Raw genomic sequence first — 10,777 nt, forward strand, 5'->3', positions numbered from 1 at the left:
TATATATATATATATACACACATTTTTTTTATACTAAAGATGCCTTTTGCCTTTCACAGAGTTTAACGGAAGAATTTTATGTCATCCAGCAACAAGCACCCAGGTACCGCATCTCATCTCTTATATTTCACAAACTATCAATTGTCTCATTGTGAAGTTAAAAAAAAAAAAACTAATTCCAGGAGTGTTCTGTTACCAGGTACACCGAGTTGCAGGCGACCTCCATTATGCTGCTGTAAATGTTAACCAGCTCAGCAGACCAAGGAGACACAGGAAGAGCACAGAGACTGAGTGTGTGTACTCAGCTATATGACGCAGCAGACTGGAGACGGTTCACTTCACTTCACTCTCCTAAAGCTGCCTGGAGAACTGAAGCACAGCTCAGAGACTGTTTCAGGGTCAAAGACTGAAGAATACTTCTGTGTTGTTTATTTTAACATTTCACAGAATAAACTTATTTAAATTCTTAAACTTATTAAAATGACTAAATTGTGTTTGCTTGATCGATTGGATGCAAGTTTTTACAGTGCGTACATTATGATAATTTGCTTAGTTACCAACTTTGAATTCAGGTTAATGTTCTCCATCCATCCATCCATCCATCCATCCATTTTCTTTCACCCTTGTCCCTCAGTGGGGTCGGGAGGGTTTCTGGTGCATATCTCCAGCTTCAGGTTAATGTTATTCATGCAAAAATATCATAATATTCCTGAAGGAAAATTAAATGTTTTAGAAAATTCATTTCTTCAAAGAGTTCTTATTATAGATGGTGATGACTGTTGGCAAGAAAGAGCTCCTGTAGAAACTGTGTTGCAGCAAATTTGAAGAAGCCTCAGTCTGTGGATATTCACTGATCATCAGCGTTGTTCATTATTGTTTTCATTTTATGAAGCATCTTTATTGAACAGTCAGAATAGAACAGAATCAGGCTTCTTTGTTCAGCTTTTTAAAATCTCTGTTTCTGATAGAACCACCAGTTAACAATGTATTGAGACAGATCTATGGAAGATATGCAGCATCTTGCTGCAAACACTAAGGGACCTACGTTTTGTTTATTGTGGTTTTTCTTGATTGACTCTCAGAAACATGCATTAAATCCACTGGCATGTATTCTTTTTTTTAGGTAAATGGAGCCTTAATTTGATAGTGAATTGACAGGAAGGTGGGTTATGAGAGAGGGGAAGGTCTGGAGCCTATGACACCCACGCTGAGGGCTGAAGTCTCCAAATGTGGTCTGTGCTTAACCCCTGCATCACCACAGAACCCCGACATGTTTTCTTTTGACAAGATTTACTTTAGCTTGTTTTTTTTGTCTTAGTTACAGATCAAAGTTTTTTGTTTTTGTCTTATGTAAAAAAAAAATTTCAGAAGATGTTTGGTCTTTTCTTTTCTAGCGTGTGTATAATGGTAGCTCTGAATGAGTTCTTATGTCTCTATTTGAACAATCAGTCCTCATTGAAGAGTCAGTATAGTGAATTTATAAAATCACCTATAAATCTCATATTGGATATCGATAGTGAAAGATGGTTGATTTTTCTTTTTTATTGAACCTGAGATATAATATTGTAATACTTCCATGGTTCAAGTATGCTATCCGATGGTCTGGCATATTCAGGAGAGCGTTTCCACCACTAGGTGGACTCTCACCCAAACGCCTAATGCAGTGTCATAATGGTGGCATAAATATGGTACTGAACTGCACCAACTTGGGTCAATGACACCCACGGTGATTGACAGACCCAAGAATCGGGACCAGTCGTTTCAGGATTCTGCCAAACTAGATCAGCTTTCCTCCACTCTTGATGAGTTACAGCTGATCTAGTAAGTCTATTCAGTCCACGGGTTCCACGAAATTTAATTCCACATGGAAACAGAGACCACTTTAATTTGAACTTTAATTGTAAATAAATAATGCCTTGTACTCATTTTCATAACTTTATGAATAATTAAAAATTTCCAGTGCTGCTGTGGTTGTAGTTGCTTAGACTAAGCAGGTCAGTGTAGCATTTGAAAGCTGATCTAGAGGAAGATACCAAACAACAACTTCACAGCATCTCAGAACCGATGAACTGATATTTCCGAGCAGTGACTTTAGGTGCTCTTCAAAATCGCAGGATTGTCTAAAAGACACAGATAACCAGTGTAGCCATGTCACAGTCCTGAAACTCACAGCTTTGTGTTTGTAGACATTTTCTGAAATGCATCAATTCACACAGATTTTTGGGTCAGCTCCCTTTACTGGCACCAATGTCAGAGCTGCACAGGATGTAGCTGTGGTTACACTCCCACAAAGGTCCCCCAAATACAACGAGTCAGTGGAAACCTGCATGAGTGTCTTTTCTGCCAGTGAAATAATAGCAAAAAGCAATTCTAAATTATTTACTGAAATTGTTTATGCACTTAGATCCATTAAAACATAAGAAAACATAAAAGTTACATTTCATTATATAATTTAAGTTTCTAGGTTTATTTGTCCTTCTGTCATCACATCACAACAAAAGTGCTGAGTACAATTTGGTCGCAACAAAGCAAAATGACAAAAATAATTGTTTCCAGCAAGTCATTGTGCAAACCATAAGAAGTACAGAATTTTACACCACAGTTCACCTGTTTCCTTAGTAGGACATGTTGTGTCACTTGATGCTAGCCAATCCTGTACAGTCATGTCTCTTAAAAGTGGAAAAAGTTCAACCTTCCTTTCATTCGAACTGTTAATCAGACACAATGACTTCTGAACCTCTGGTCTTCTGTCTCACATGTTTGCTTCTGGGACAAATGGGTGAGATTTTTATTTCTTTTTCTGGATTTTATACATTTTGTGTCAATTCAAAATGGTTCCAGTGAATTTTGTCCAACAGATTTTTATTCTGCTATCCTTTCAGCTCCACCGTCTGTCCTGACATCTTCTCCTCTTCATCTAAAGAGCAGCTTTATAACAGCTGCCCCTGGAGGTGAGGTGACCTTACGTTGTTCCTATGAAGGCGATGAGTCAGCGTGGATCTGCTGGTACAAACAAACTCTGGGACAGAATCCAAAACTCATCTCTAGTTTCTTTGTGTATAGTCTGGAAAACGTTTTCTATGGAGAATTCGAGAACAATTCCAGATTTACTCTGATTAGAAAAAAACAAACAACAAACCTGATCATTTCTAACCTGAAGATGTCAGATTCAGCCACTTACTACTGCGCATTCGCCTACGCACAAATTGTGAGCTTTTCAGAAGGTGCAACAGTCATTATTAAAGATCCAGGTTCTGACATCCGACCTTCGGTCCTTCAGTCAGAACCTGAGAGCGTTCGGCCAGGAGACACCGTGACTCTGAACTGTTCAGTACAAACTGGGAGCTGTGGTGGAGAACAAAGCATTTACTGGTTGAGGAAGTCTGAAGAATCCCACCCAGGACTCATTTACACTCATGGAGGCAAGAGAGACCGATGTGAGAGAAATACCAACACACCAACACACACGTGTGTGTACAGCCTGCCTCTTAAGGACCTGACCGTGTCAGATGCTGGGACCTACTATTGTGTCGTTAGTTCCAGTGGGCAGATCGTGTTTGGAAACGGAACCAGACTGACACTCATGAGTAAGTAGATCTCTGTTTCTGTTTAAGAAATGAAGACGTTTCTGACTGTGGGCTCTCTGCAGGCGAGGGAAAATTCTTGGTGCATTTTGTGACTGGATCGTTGGCTGGTCTCTTCCTTGTTTTCATTATTTTCATAGTATACAGGTTGAAAAATAAACACACCAACCAAGCTGCAGGTACATTAAAAAAAGAGCATTGTTCCTTGTTTTCAATAAAACGTCTTTAAGTGACATATAATTTTTTTTTTTTTTTGAAAACTAGAGCCAAGAATTCTGGATCCAACTTCATCCACAACAACAGAACAGGTGATATATATCTTTATAATCTATAATTAGATTGTATATAGTTTCTGAGAACCTTTTAAAAACAGATTTAATGAGTAATTTTTTCCTCTAGGCTCATATTTGATTGTTTATTTGTTGTTTCCAGGGCACCAGCCAACCTACAGCCAGCCTCCATTATTCATCTGTAGATGTAAACCGGTTCAGCAGGTCCAGGAGAAAAATGAGCAGCAACTGAGAAAGAGATTACCTCCAGCATAGGCTGGAGAAAATATACTTCATTTGGTAGGTTTGGGAGCAAGTCTTACAATGAGTTTGCACTTGTTGTGGTTGGTCAGACATTAATATAAACAGATAACATCCAATTTAAATTCTATGAATTGATCTATTTTGTAAACATCTAGGCCTAGGGTTTACTCATGTTTTTTTCAAACCTTTCCATTTTTTCTTTATCTTTTTTATACAGTGTTTTCTAACGTTTATTAGATTTTTTTTAAAAATCTGAGCCTGTTAAACACTGGATCTTTTATGCTTTAAATCAATAGAATTGACAGAGACTAGGCTTTTGTTTTATGCTGTGATTTCACCAACTTACCTGATTTACTGTATATGATTCCAATAAACATGTTATACCAGTAAATGTTTGCCTGGTTATTTTTGGTTTGATCAGGGGTCATAATATTAACTGTCACAGTATAAAAGTCTTGTTTCTAATATCATGTCAAAATGGAACTGTGATGGACCGAGTTAAAACAGGAGGAGTCACAGGATATTAATTAGAAAAATAGGGTTTTTTATTTTAACCCAAAGATTATAAAATGACAAAAAGATGAGCTGAGCTCATAAAAGAGGTCAAAGAAACAAAACTGAACTCAGGCAAAAATGTAAACAAACTGGCTGCACAAACAAACAGAACTGACCTAACAAAGAAATGACACACAGGGGTTAATATACTGGCTGATCAGACCAATTAAGACACAATAGGGGTAACTAAACAGAATACAATTACAAACACAAAAACAAATAACAGTACAGCTAAGTTTGGCTAAACTAAACACTCACAAAATGAAAATCAAAAATATTAAAGTTTAAATACTAATATTTACTAAAATACAAAACTTATCTAAACAAAGAAACTACAAATTTCCCCTGCCAGCAGGAACTAGTGGTATAGTCCAATCAGCATTTAAGCCTGCTGAGCCCTGGCCCCCATCTTTTGTCTGGCCACTCCAAGGCAGGTAAGTACCGGCAAAAAGGTCAGTCTCAAGCAAACAAATTAATATAAATACAAGTTGATATAAATACACATGTTAACTAAATGTGAACGCCATCATAAAGAACAAATGTATCCAAATCAACTAATAAATGTTTTACTAAAACTAAAGTGTTGTGTTTAAATGAAAAAATAAATTGTGCATAAAAGAGTTATCGACTTCAGAGTGTGGCCATGGATTTGGCCATCACAGGAACCGTCCTAAAAAAAACCCCATCATGGAAAAACTTGGCACAAACGTTCCTCTTCATAAAGCGTATAGTTAGATTCAGTGGAGGATTCTGATATGGGCAGCATGGGCAACTGCCCAGGGCAGCAGTTTGTGGGGGCCAGCATGAGCGGAGGATCTGAATGTCAACAGTAATACATCATCACAACAACACACACCTCCCCCCACACCCCAACTTTCTGACGCTGAGGTTCTTGGTGTCAGACTGGTGCATTACGTGTGTCACAGGGAAACATGAACAACTGAATAACATATAAAACCTTAATGTCTCCAGGAAGCAATCATTTCTCAGCAGCTGAGAGCCCACACCATTGTAGATTAAAGGGCTGCTTTCTGAGAGACTAATTGTCGACACCTATTAGTACGTTTATTTACCGCCCACCCTTTCACAAGGGCCTGATTCATTCAGTTGGTTTTAGTTTGTTTATAAGTCAGTTGCTAAGTTTGTGATCATTCAGAACGTGAACTTGTAAAGCTTGTTGAGTCCCAGACTTTCAGTTAGGAAACCAAAATCTGCTGGAGAAAATCTGTTTGTGGAAACTGTAAGTCTTTTCAAAATCTAGAAAGATTCAGGTGTGATGGGTGGAAAAACATGCTCTCGGATTTAGTAAGAACCTTAATCTGAGAATTCATTTAAATCACAATTTGGTATCTGACTTGTCTAGTTGTCTTTAAGGAAGGTGATCTCCAACAGTTGGTTATGAGTACTGACCAACTGAAGCTGTTTAACTGCCCAGTAAAATCATAAATATGTTACGAGAACACAACTCACTCAGGTTAGGTTTTCCTTGTCATTTTATAACTGTTGACTTGCTAAATACAGTTTGATCTCCTTGACTTTGGAAAAGCAGGGTTGTGATTGGCTGTAGACTGCATGGAGGAGCAGCTGGTGCCACTGTTGCCAAGCAGCAAGCAGGTCCTGTGTCTGAATCCCAGTCTGTCTGCATGGAGTTTGCATGTTCTCCCCATGATCACACTGTATCCACGGCGCCCCCTGCTTCTCAGCCAATGAACTCTGTTCTCTTAACATCACCTATGTTCACTGAAGTCGACTGATTACTTAAAAAATATTATGAATTGTGAACAGTTCCTGCTGCAGATGCGCCAAAAACAAACAGAAAGGACGTAAAAAAGTTTAAAATGTTGCATGGTCACTAAATGAATTGTAGAGGGAGAGTAAAGAAAAAGAGGAAGTGAATTTCAAACTTGACTTGTGATGAATTGAAATGATGAAGTAGATGTGATGTTGAAGCTAAAACTAGTGGTTACATTTAAAACAAATCAGTTTTTTGTGGCAAAGTGAAACCATTAACGTCCACCGATATAAAATCTCCTTTTTAAAAGCTGCTTCAAAGTTTTTCAGTGCTTTGCCGTGATAACGGTCGACATTAGGTTGGCAGGTGGTGGCAACGCTGTTACATTGTTGGTGAACTGACATCTGGTTTTATTAAATAAGTGCTTATAACAAGGCAGAAGAATCATTTTCCTCCTTGTTTTTAAGCCATGAGTGGGAGGGAAACAAGCCACCAATGAGACTCGAGAGACGTGGCTCAATGCCGGTACCAACTGATAAATCTGTGGAACGGTCGGCCATTTCAGGAACTCTGAACTACTTTGAGGAAGAAGAAGAAGCACCAAAGATGGCTGTGTTCTTTCTGAAGGTGCTGCTGCTCTCCTCATTATGTGAGTAATTCATCTTTTCATGTTCAACCTTTCTCTCTGTCTTCAAACACAAAGCTGATAAAATGTGTTAACTTCAGGTGAGGCAGAGATCAGTGAAATCTCTCAGCCCGTTTCTGTTCAGACACTGAAGCTCAGAGAGTCGGCCGCCATCGAATGCAACATGAAGAGCGCAGCTCTGAAAACAGTGTGGTACAAACTGACGGCAGGAAGAAGACTGCAGCCGGTTGCAACAGTTGATAATCAGAACAATCGGAGCGTTGTTACTGATGAATTTCAAAACCGTTTCTCAGTTGAATTTGACGGCATCAGCAATCGCCTGAGGATATCAGCAACTTCATGGGACGATATTGGAACATACTTCTGTGGAGAGATGCACTGGGATAAGGTTCAGTTTGGATCAGGAACCTTTCTGTTTCTTGAAGGTACTCATGTCTATGAGAATTCATTTCTAATTAACCATAAAGTTTATCACAAAGAAACCCAGTACTCTGAATGCTCCTTTAATCATTTATTTGCAGATGATTTAACATCTCAAAGCGTTTTTACGGTCGATCCCAACATTGCGATATTCATCTCATCCATCATCCTCACCATCTGCGCTCTGGGTGTTTATCTGGGATCCTTAGTCTGGATCACTGAGGAGACAAACTGCTGTTTTGGTACCAGAATCATTTTCCATTTGTACCTGTAATGTTGCTACTGGAGGTAACAAACATTTGTCTTTGGCTGTTAGGGTCTTGTGAAGGACTTCCAGCTCCGTCCACAACCCCTGCAGAGGTATATCACGCTCAGATTAGCATTTTATTCACATTTGTGTGATAATGTGGAACTTATTTTGTGATAAATCCCGTTGCAGGTCCAACATGAGGACCATGTCCAGACAAATCTGTCAGCAAGGCAGAAAAACTCCATCTGGACTGAATGTGTTTATGTCAATGCAGAGAAACTCAACTAAACATTACATAACATTGTTATAACTTTATTAACATTTATTTTAATCTAAATATTACTGTAAAGTGTTCTAGTCCATGCATAGTGTTGCAAGTATTCTTAAACCTTAACCATGACATTATGTCGCCTCTTCACAACAAACCTTCAATATGTTATTGGGATTTTATGTATATCAGATCAACTCAAACTAGTGTTTATTATTACTATTATTATTATTATTATGAAAAATAATTCATGCTTACCCTTTCTTTTTACATTGCATTTTGCATATTGCTTTTTAGCCTCAGTATTAGCCGTCTTTCACTTGCTCCTTTCTTTTCTCAGACTTTCTGCCTGATTCTTGATGGTTCTGTTCTCCCACCTGAGCTGTGGATCTCCGCTGCTCCTCCAGCGTCACCATGTCCCTCTTGACTCCATTTCTCATCAGTTCAACCATTTGTCATTGTCATCTTTAAGATCTCAAGCAGAACTTTCACCTTACTTCATACACGTAGCAAAGATATATCTTGTCAAGATTACCACCACAGTGGGATGATTCTGGTGTCAGCAAATCCCTTTTTATAAAATAATAAGTAGTTACTAATCATTTTCTAGGTCCAATACAAAGAACTTCCGACAAATAGATCAAAAAGACAAGAGAGGCACGATGTGGACTAAATGCTTGACTGAAAAGAAATGCAATTAATAAAGTTTTGACTTTTTGAATTAGAAAAGGCTATAGTAGTTTTTCATCATTTGCTTTGCTAAGCTAATCTTAGTGTTACTAATATCAAATGTTAGCACGTTGTGGTGCAATCACAACGTATGAAGCCAACATGTGTGTTTTCCTTCAGGCTGCAGCAAACAAACCACAGACATGCTCTTAACCCACTGGACTCATTCTCAAGTTTCTCTAAATAGAAATGTTCTCACACACACAGCTGGCAGCGCCGCAGGTAACCACCAATGTGTCGTCTCTATATGCAACCAAAAACAGAAGCAGGACCTAAACATAGTCCATACAGAGCATGGTGCCATACCACAAGCCACAGATTCATCTTATTTTGTATGAACAATGTGAACTGAAACCATAAGGAGCAAAAAATAGCAAAAGAAAAAACTGTAGAAGAGAACAAAACTGAAGGAGGCCCTGTTGGGATTAGTGTGTTTTAAACATCTGTAAGCAAATTTGAGTGTCTATGAAATATTTGAACTGAAATAGGTTTTCAAGTGAAAACTTTATCGCCCAGAAGGCTCATTCAATAGGCTATTGAAGAGCGAATGTGGTTTTTTAAAAGTATGTTGACAGAAAAAAGAAGGTTTAGAGTCACAGTCAGTTTATTTTATGTTTCTTAGTGTAAACACTCCGATTGACAAAAACAGACATATTCCAAGTTATGCCACCTGCAAGAAATGAACCAATGAAGACAAAGTTTGGGCCATGAGTATAATGAGTACACAACTTCTTTAACATTACACAATGTCCCTGACACTCTGTGAGCTTTGACACCTCAACCATGCAAAATGTGCATCATTGGTCGACATTCAGCAGCAGTTAGGTGATTAGGTGAATCCCTAATATTTGACTAACACTCCTGATCAACCTATTAACACCAAATAAGATAAAATAGAAAGGGCACAGTGGGAAGGGAAAAAGAAAAACATTGGAAACAGGTGGAACAGAAAGTTTAAAGGGAAAGGAGGTAAGAGTAGAGGAGAGAAAAAAAAGATAAAGAGAAGAAAAGACAACACCATGAGTCTGAGAAAGAGAGAAAAAACAAAAACGAGAAACAACAATAACAAACCAAAGATGAAAATACAAATCGGATTCCAAAAAAGTTGGGACACTAAACAAATTGTGAATAAAAACTGAATGCAATGATGTGAAGGTGCCAACATCTAATATTTTATTCACAATAGAACACAAATCACAGATCAAAAGTTTAAACTGAGAATGTATCATTTTAAGGGAAAAATATGTTGTTTCAAAATTTCATGACGTCAACAAATCGCAAAAAGTTGGGACAAGGCCATTTTTACCACTGTGTGGCATCTCTCCTTCTTACAACACTCAACAGACGTCTGGGGACAGAGGGGACCAGTTTAGAAATAGGAATGCTCTCCCATTCATGTCTAATACAGGCCTCTAACTGTTCAATCGTCTTGGGCCTTCTTTGTTGCACCTTCCTCTTTATGATGCGCCAAATGTTCTCTATAGGTGAAAGATCTGGACTGCAGGCTGGACATTTCAGTACCCGGATCCTTCTCCTATGTAGTCATGATGTTGTGATTGTTGCAGAATGTGGTCTGGCATCATCTTGTTGAAATATGCAGGGTCTTGGGGTGTGCTGTGGTGGCGCAGGGGTTAAGCACAGCCCACGTGTGGAGGCCTTAGTCCTTGACGCAGCTGTCACAGGTTCGATTCCTAGCCTTTGCTGCAAATCTTCCCCCTTTTCTCATTGCTCACTTTCCTGTCGATAAACTGTCAGGTGGAGGCCACTAGAGCAAAAAAAATAAAAAATAAATAAGACAGCACATGTTGTTCTAGAACCTGAACATAGTTCTCTGCATTAATGGAGCCTTTCCAGACATGCAAGCTGCCCAGGCCACAAGCGCTCATGCAGCCCCATACCATCAGTGATGCAGCTTCTGAACGGAGCGTTGAGAACAACTTGGGTTATCCTTGTCCTCTCTGGTCCGGATGACATGGCGTCCCAGTGTCCATAAAGAAGTTCAAATCGTGACTCATCTGACCACAGAACAGTCGTCCATTTTGCCTCACTCCATTTTAAAT

The 10,777-nt window shown here is 38.8% G+C and overlaps 3 protein-coding genes across 6 annotated transcripts in view; all 3 read left to right on the plus strand.

The window, feature by feature from the left end:
• Positions 1–1,264, plus strand: part of LOC103480158 (uncharacterized) — a 3,784-nt gene extending 2,520 nt beyond the window's left edge. The window contains exons 4-5 of the mRNA XM_008435015.2: positions 60–103; positions 200–1,264. Coding sequence (XP_008433237.1) covers positions 60–103; positions 200–313 — 158 coding nt within the window. The 3' untranslated portion in view covers positions 314–1,264. The remainder of the gene's footprint in view (positions 1–59; positions 104–199) is intronic.
• A 666-nt stretch (positions 1,265–1,930) lies between these two features.
• LOC103480157 (Down syndrome cell adhesion molecule homolog) lies at positions 1,931–4,260 on the plus strand. 3 transcript variants are annotated; one of them, XM_017310421.1, is made up of 5 exons: positions 1,931–2,779; positions 2,883–3,587; positions 3,650–3,763; positions 3,849–3,892; positions 4,017–4,260. In XM_017310421.1, the coding sequence occupies exons 1-5, from the start codon at positions 2,725–2,727 to the stop codon at positions 4,104–4,106; spliced, it is 1,008 nt and encodes a 335-aa protein (XP_017165910.1). In that variant the 5' UTR covers positions 1,931–2,724; the 3' UTR covers positions 4,107–4,260. The 3 variants fall into 3 exon arrangements, with proteins under 3 accessions (XP_017165910.1, XP_017165911.1, XP_008433235.1); XM_017310422.1 differs by having other exon boundaries at positions 3,725–3,763; XM_008435013.1 differs by lacking the exon at positions 3,650–3,763.
• Positions 4,261–5,843: 1,583 nt separating this feature from the next.
• Positions 5,844–8,035, plus strand: LOC103480156 (uncharacterized). Of its 2 annotated transcripts, none has more exons than XM_008435010.1 (6): positions 5,844–5,912; positions 6,872–7,053; positions 7,131–7,475; positions 7,572–7,712; positions 7,787–7,830; positions 7,910–8,035. In XM_008435010.1, exons 2-6 carry the CDS (start codon positions 6,900–6,902, stop codon positions 8,006–8,008), a joined length of 783 nt encoding a protein of 260 aa, XP_008433232.1. In that variant the 5' UTR covers positions 5,844–5,912; positions 6,872–6,899; the 3' UTR covers positions 8,009–8,035. The 2 variants fall into 2 exon arrangements, with proteins under 2 accessions (XP_008433232.1, XP_008433231.1); XM_008435009.2 differs by lacking the exon at positions 5,844–5,912 and adding an exon at positions 5,962–6,146.
• The last annotated feature ends 2,742 nt before the right edge of the window (positions 8,036–10,777 follow it).

Source organism: Poecilia reticulata, linkage group LG18 (assembly GCF_000633615.1).
Source record: "Poecilia reticulata strain Guanapo linkage group LG18, Guppy_female_1.0+MT, whole genome shotgun sequence".
NCBI classification, from domain to species: domain Eukaryota; kingdom Metazoa; phylum Chordata; class Actinopteri; order Cyprinodontiformes; family Poeciliidae; genus Poecilia; species Poecilia reticulata.

Bases quoted from the DNA above. Each gene is read 5' to 3' on its own strand.
- LOC103480157 (XM_017310421.1), top strand. From the start codon at position 2,725: ATGACTTCTGAACCTCTGGTCTTCTGTCTCACATGTTTGCTTCTGGGA. The intron at 3,588-3,649 runs GTAAGTAGATCT...GGCTCTCTGCAG, and splicing joins AACCAGACTGACACTCATGA to GCGAGGGAAAATTCTTGGTG. The intron at 3,764-3,848 runs GTACATTAAAAA...TTTGAAAACTAG, and splicing joins ACACACCAACCAAGCTGCAG to AGCCAAGAATTCTGGATCCA.
- LOC103480156 (XM_008435009.2), top strand. From the start codon at position 6,121: ATGTTACGAGAACACAACTCACTCAG. The intron at 7,054-7,130 runs GTGAGTAATTCA...TGTTAACTTCAG, and splicing joins GCTGCTGCTCTCCTCATTAT to GTGAGGCAGAGATCAGTGAA. The intron at 7,476-7,571 runs GTACTCATGTCT...ATTTATTTGCAG, and splicing joins AACCTTTCTGTTTCTTGAAG to ATGATTTAACATCTCAAAGC.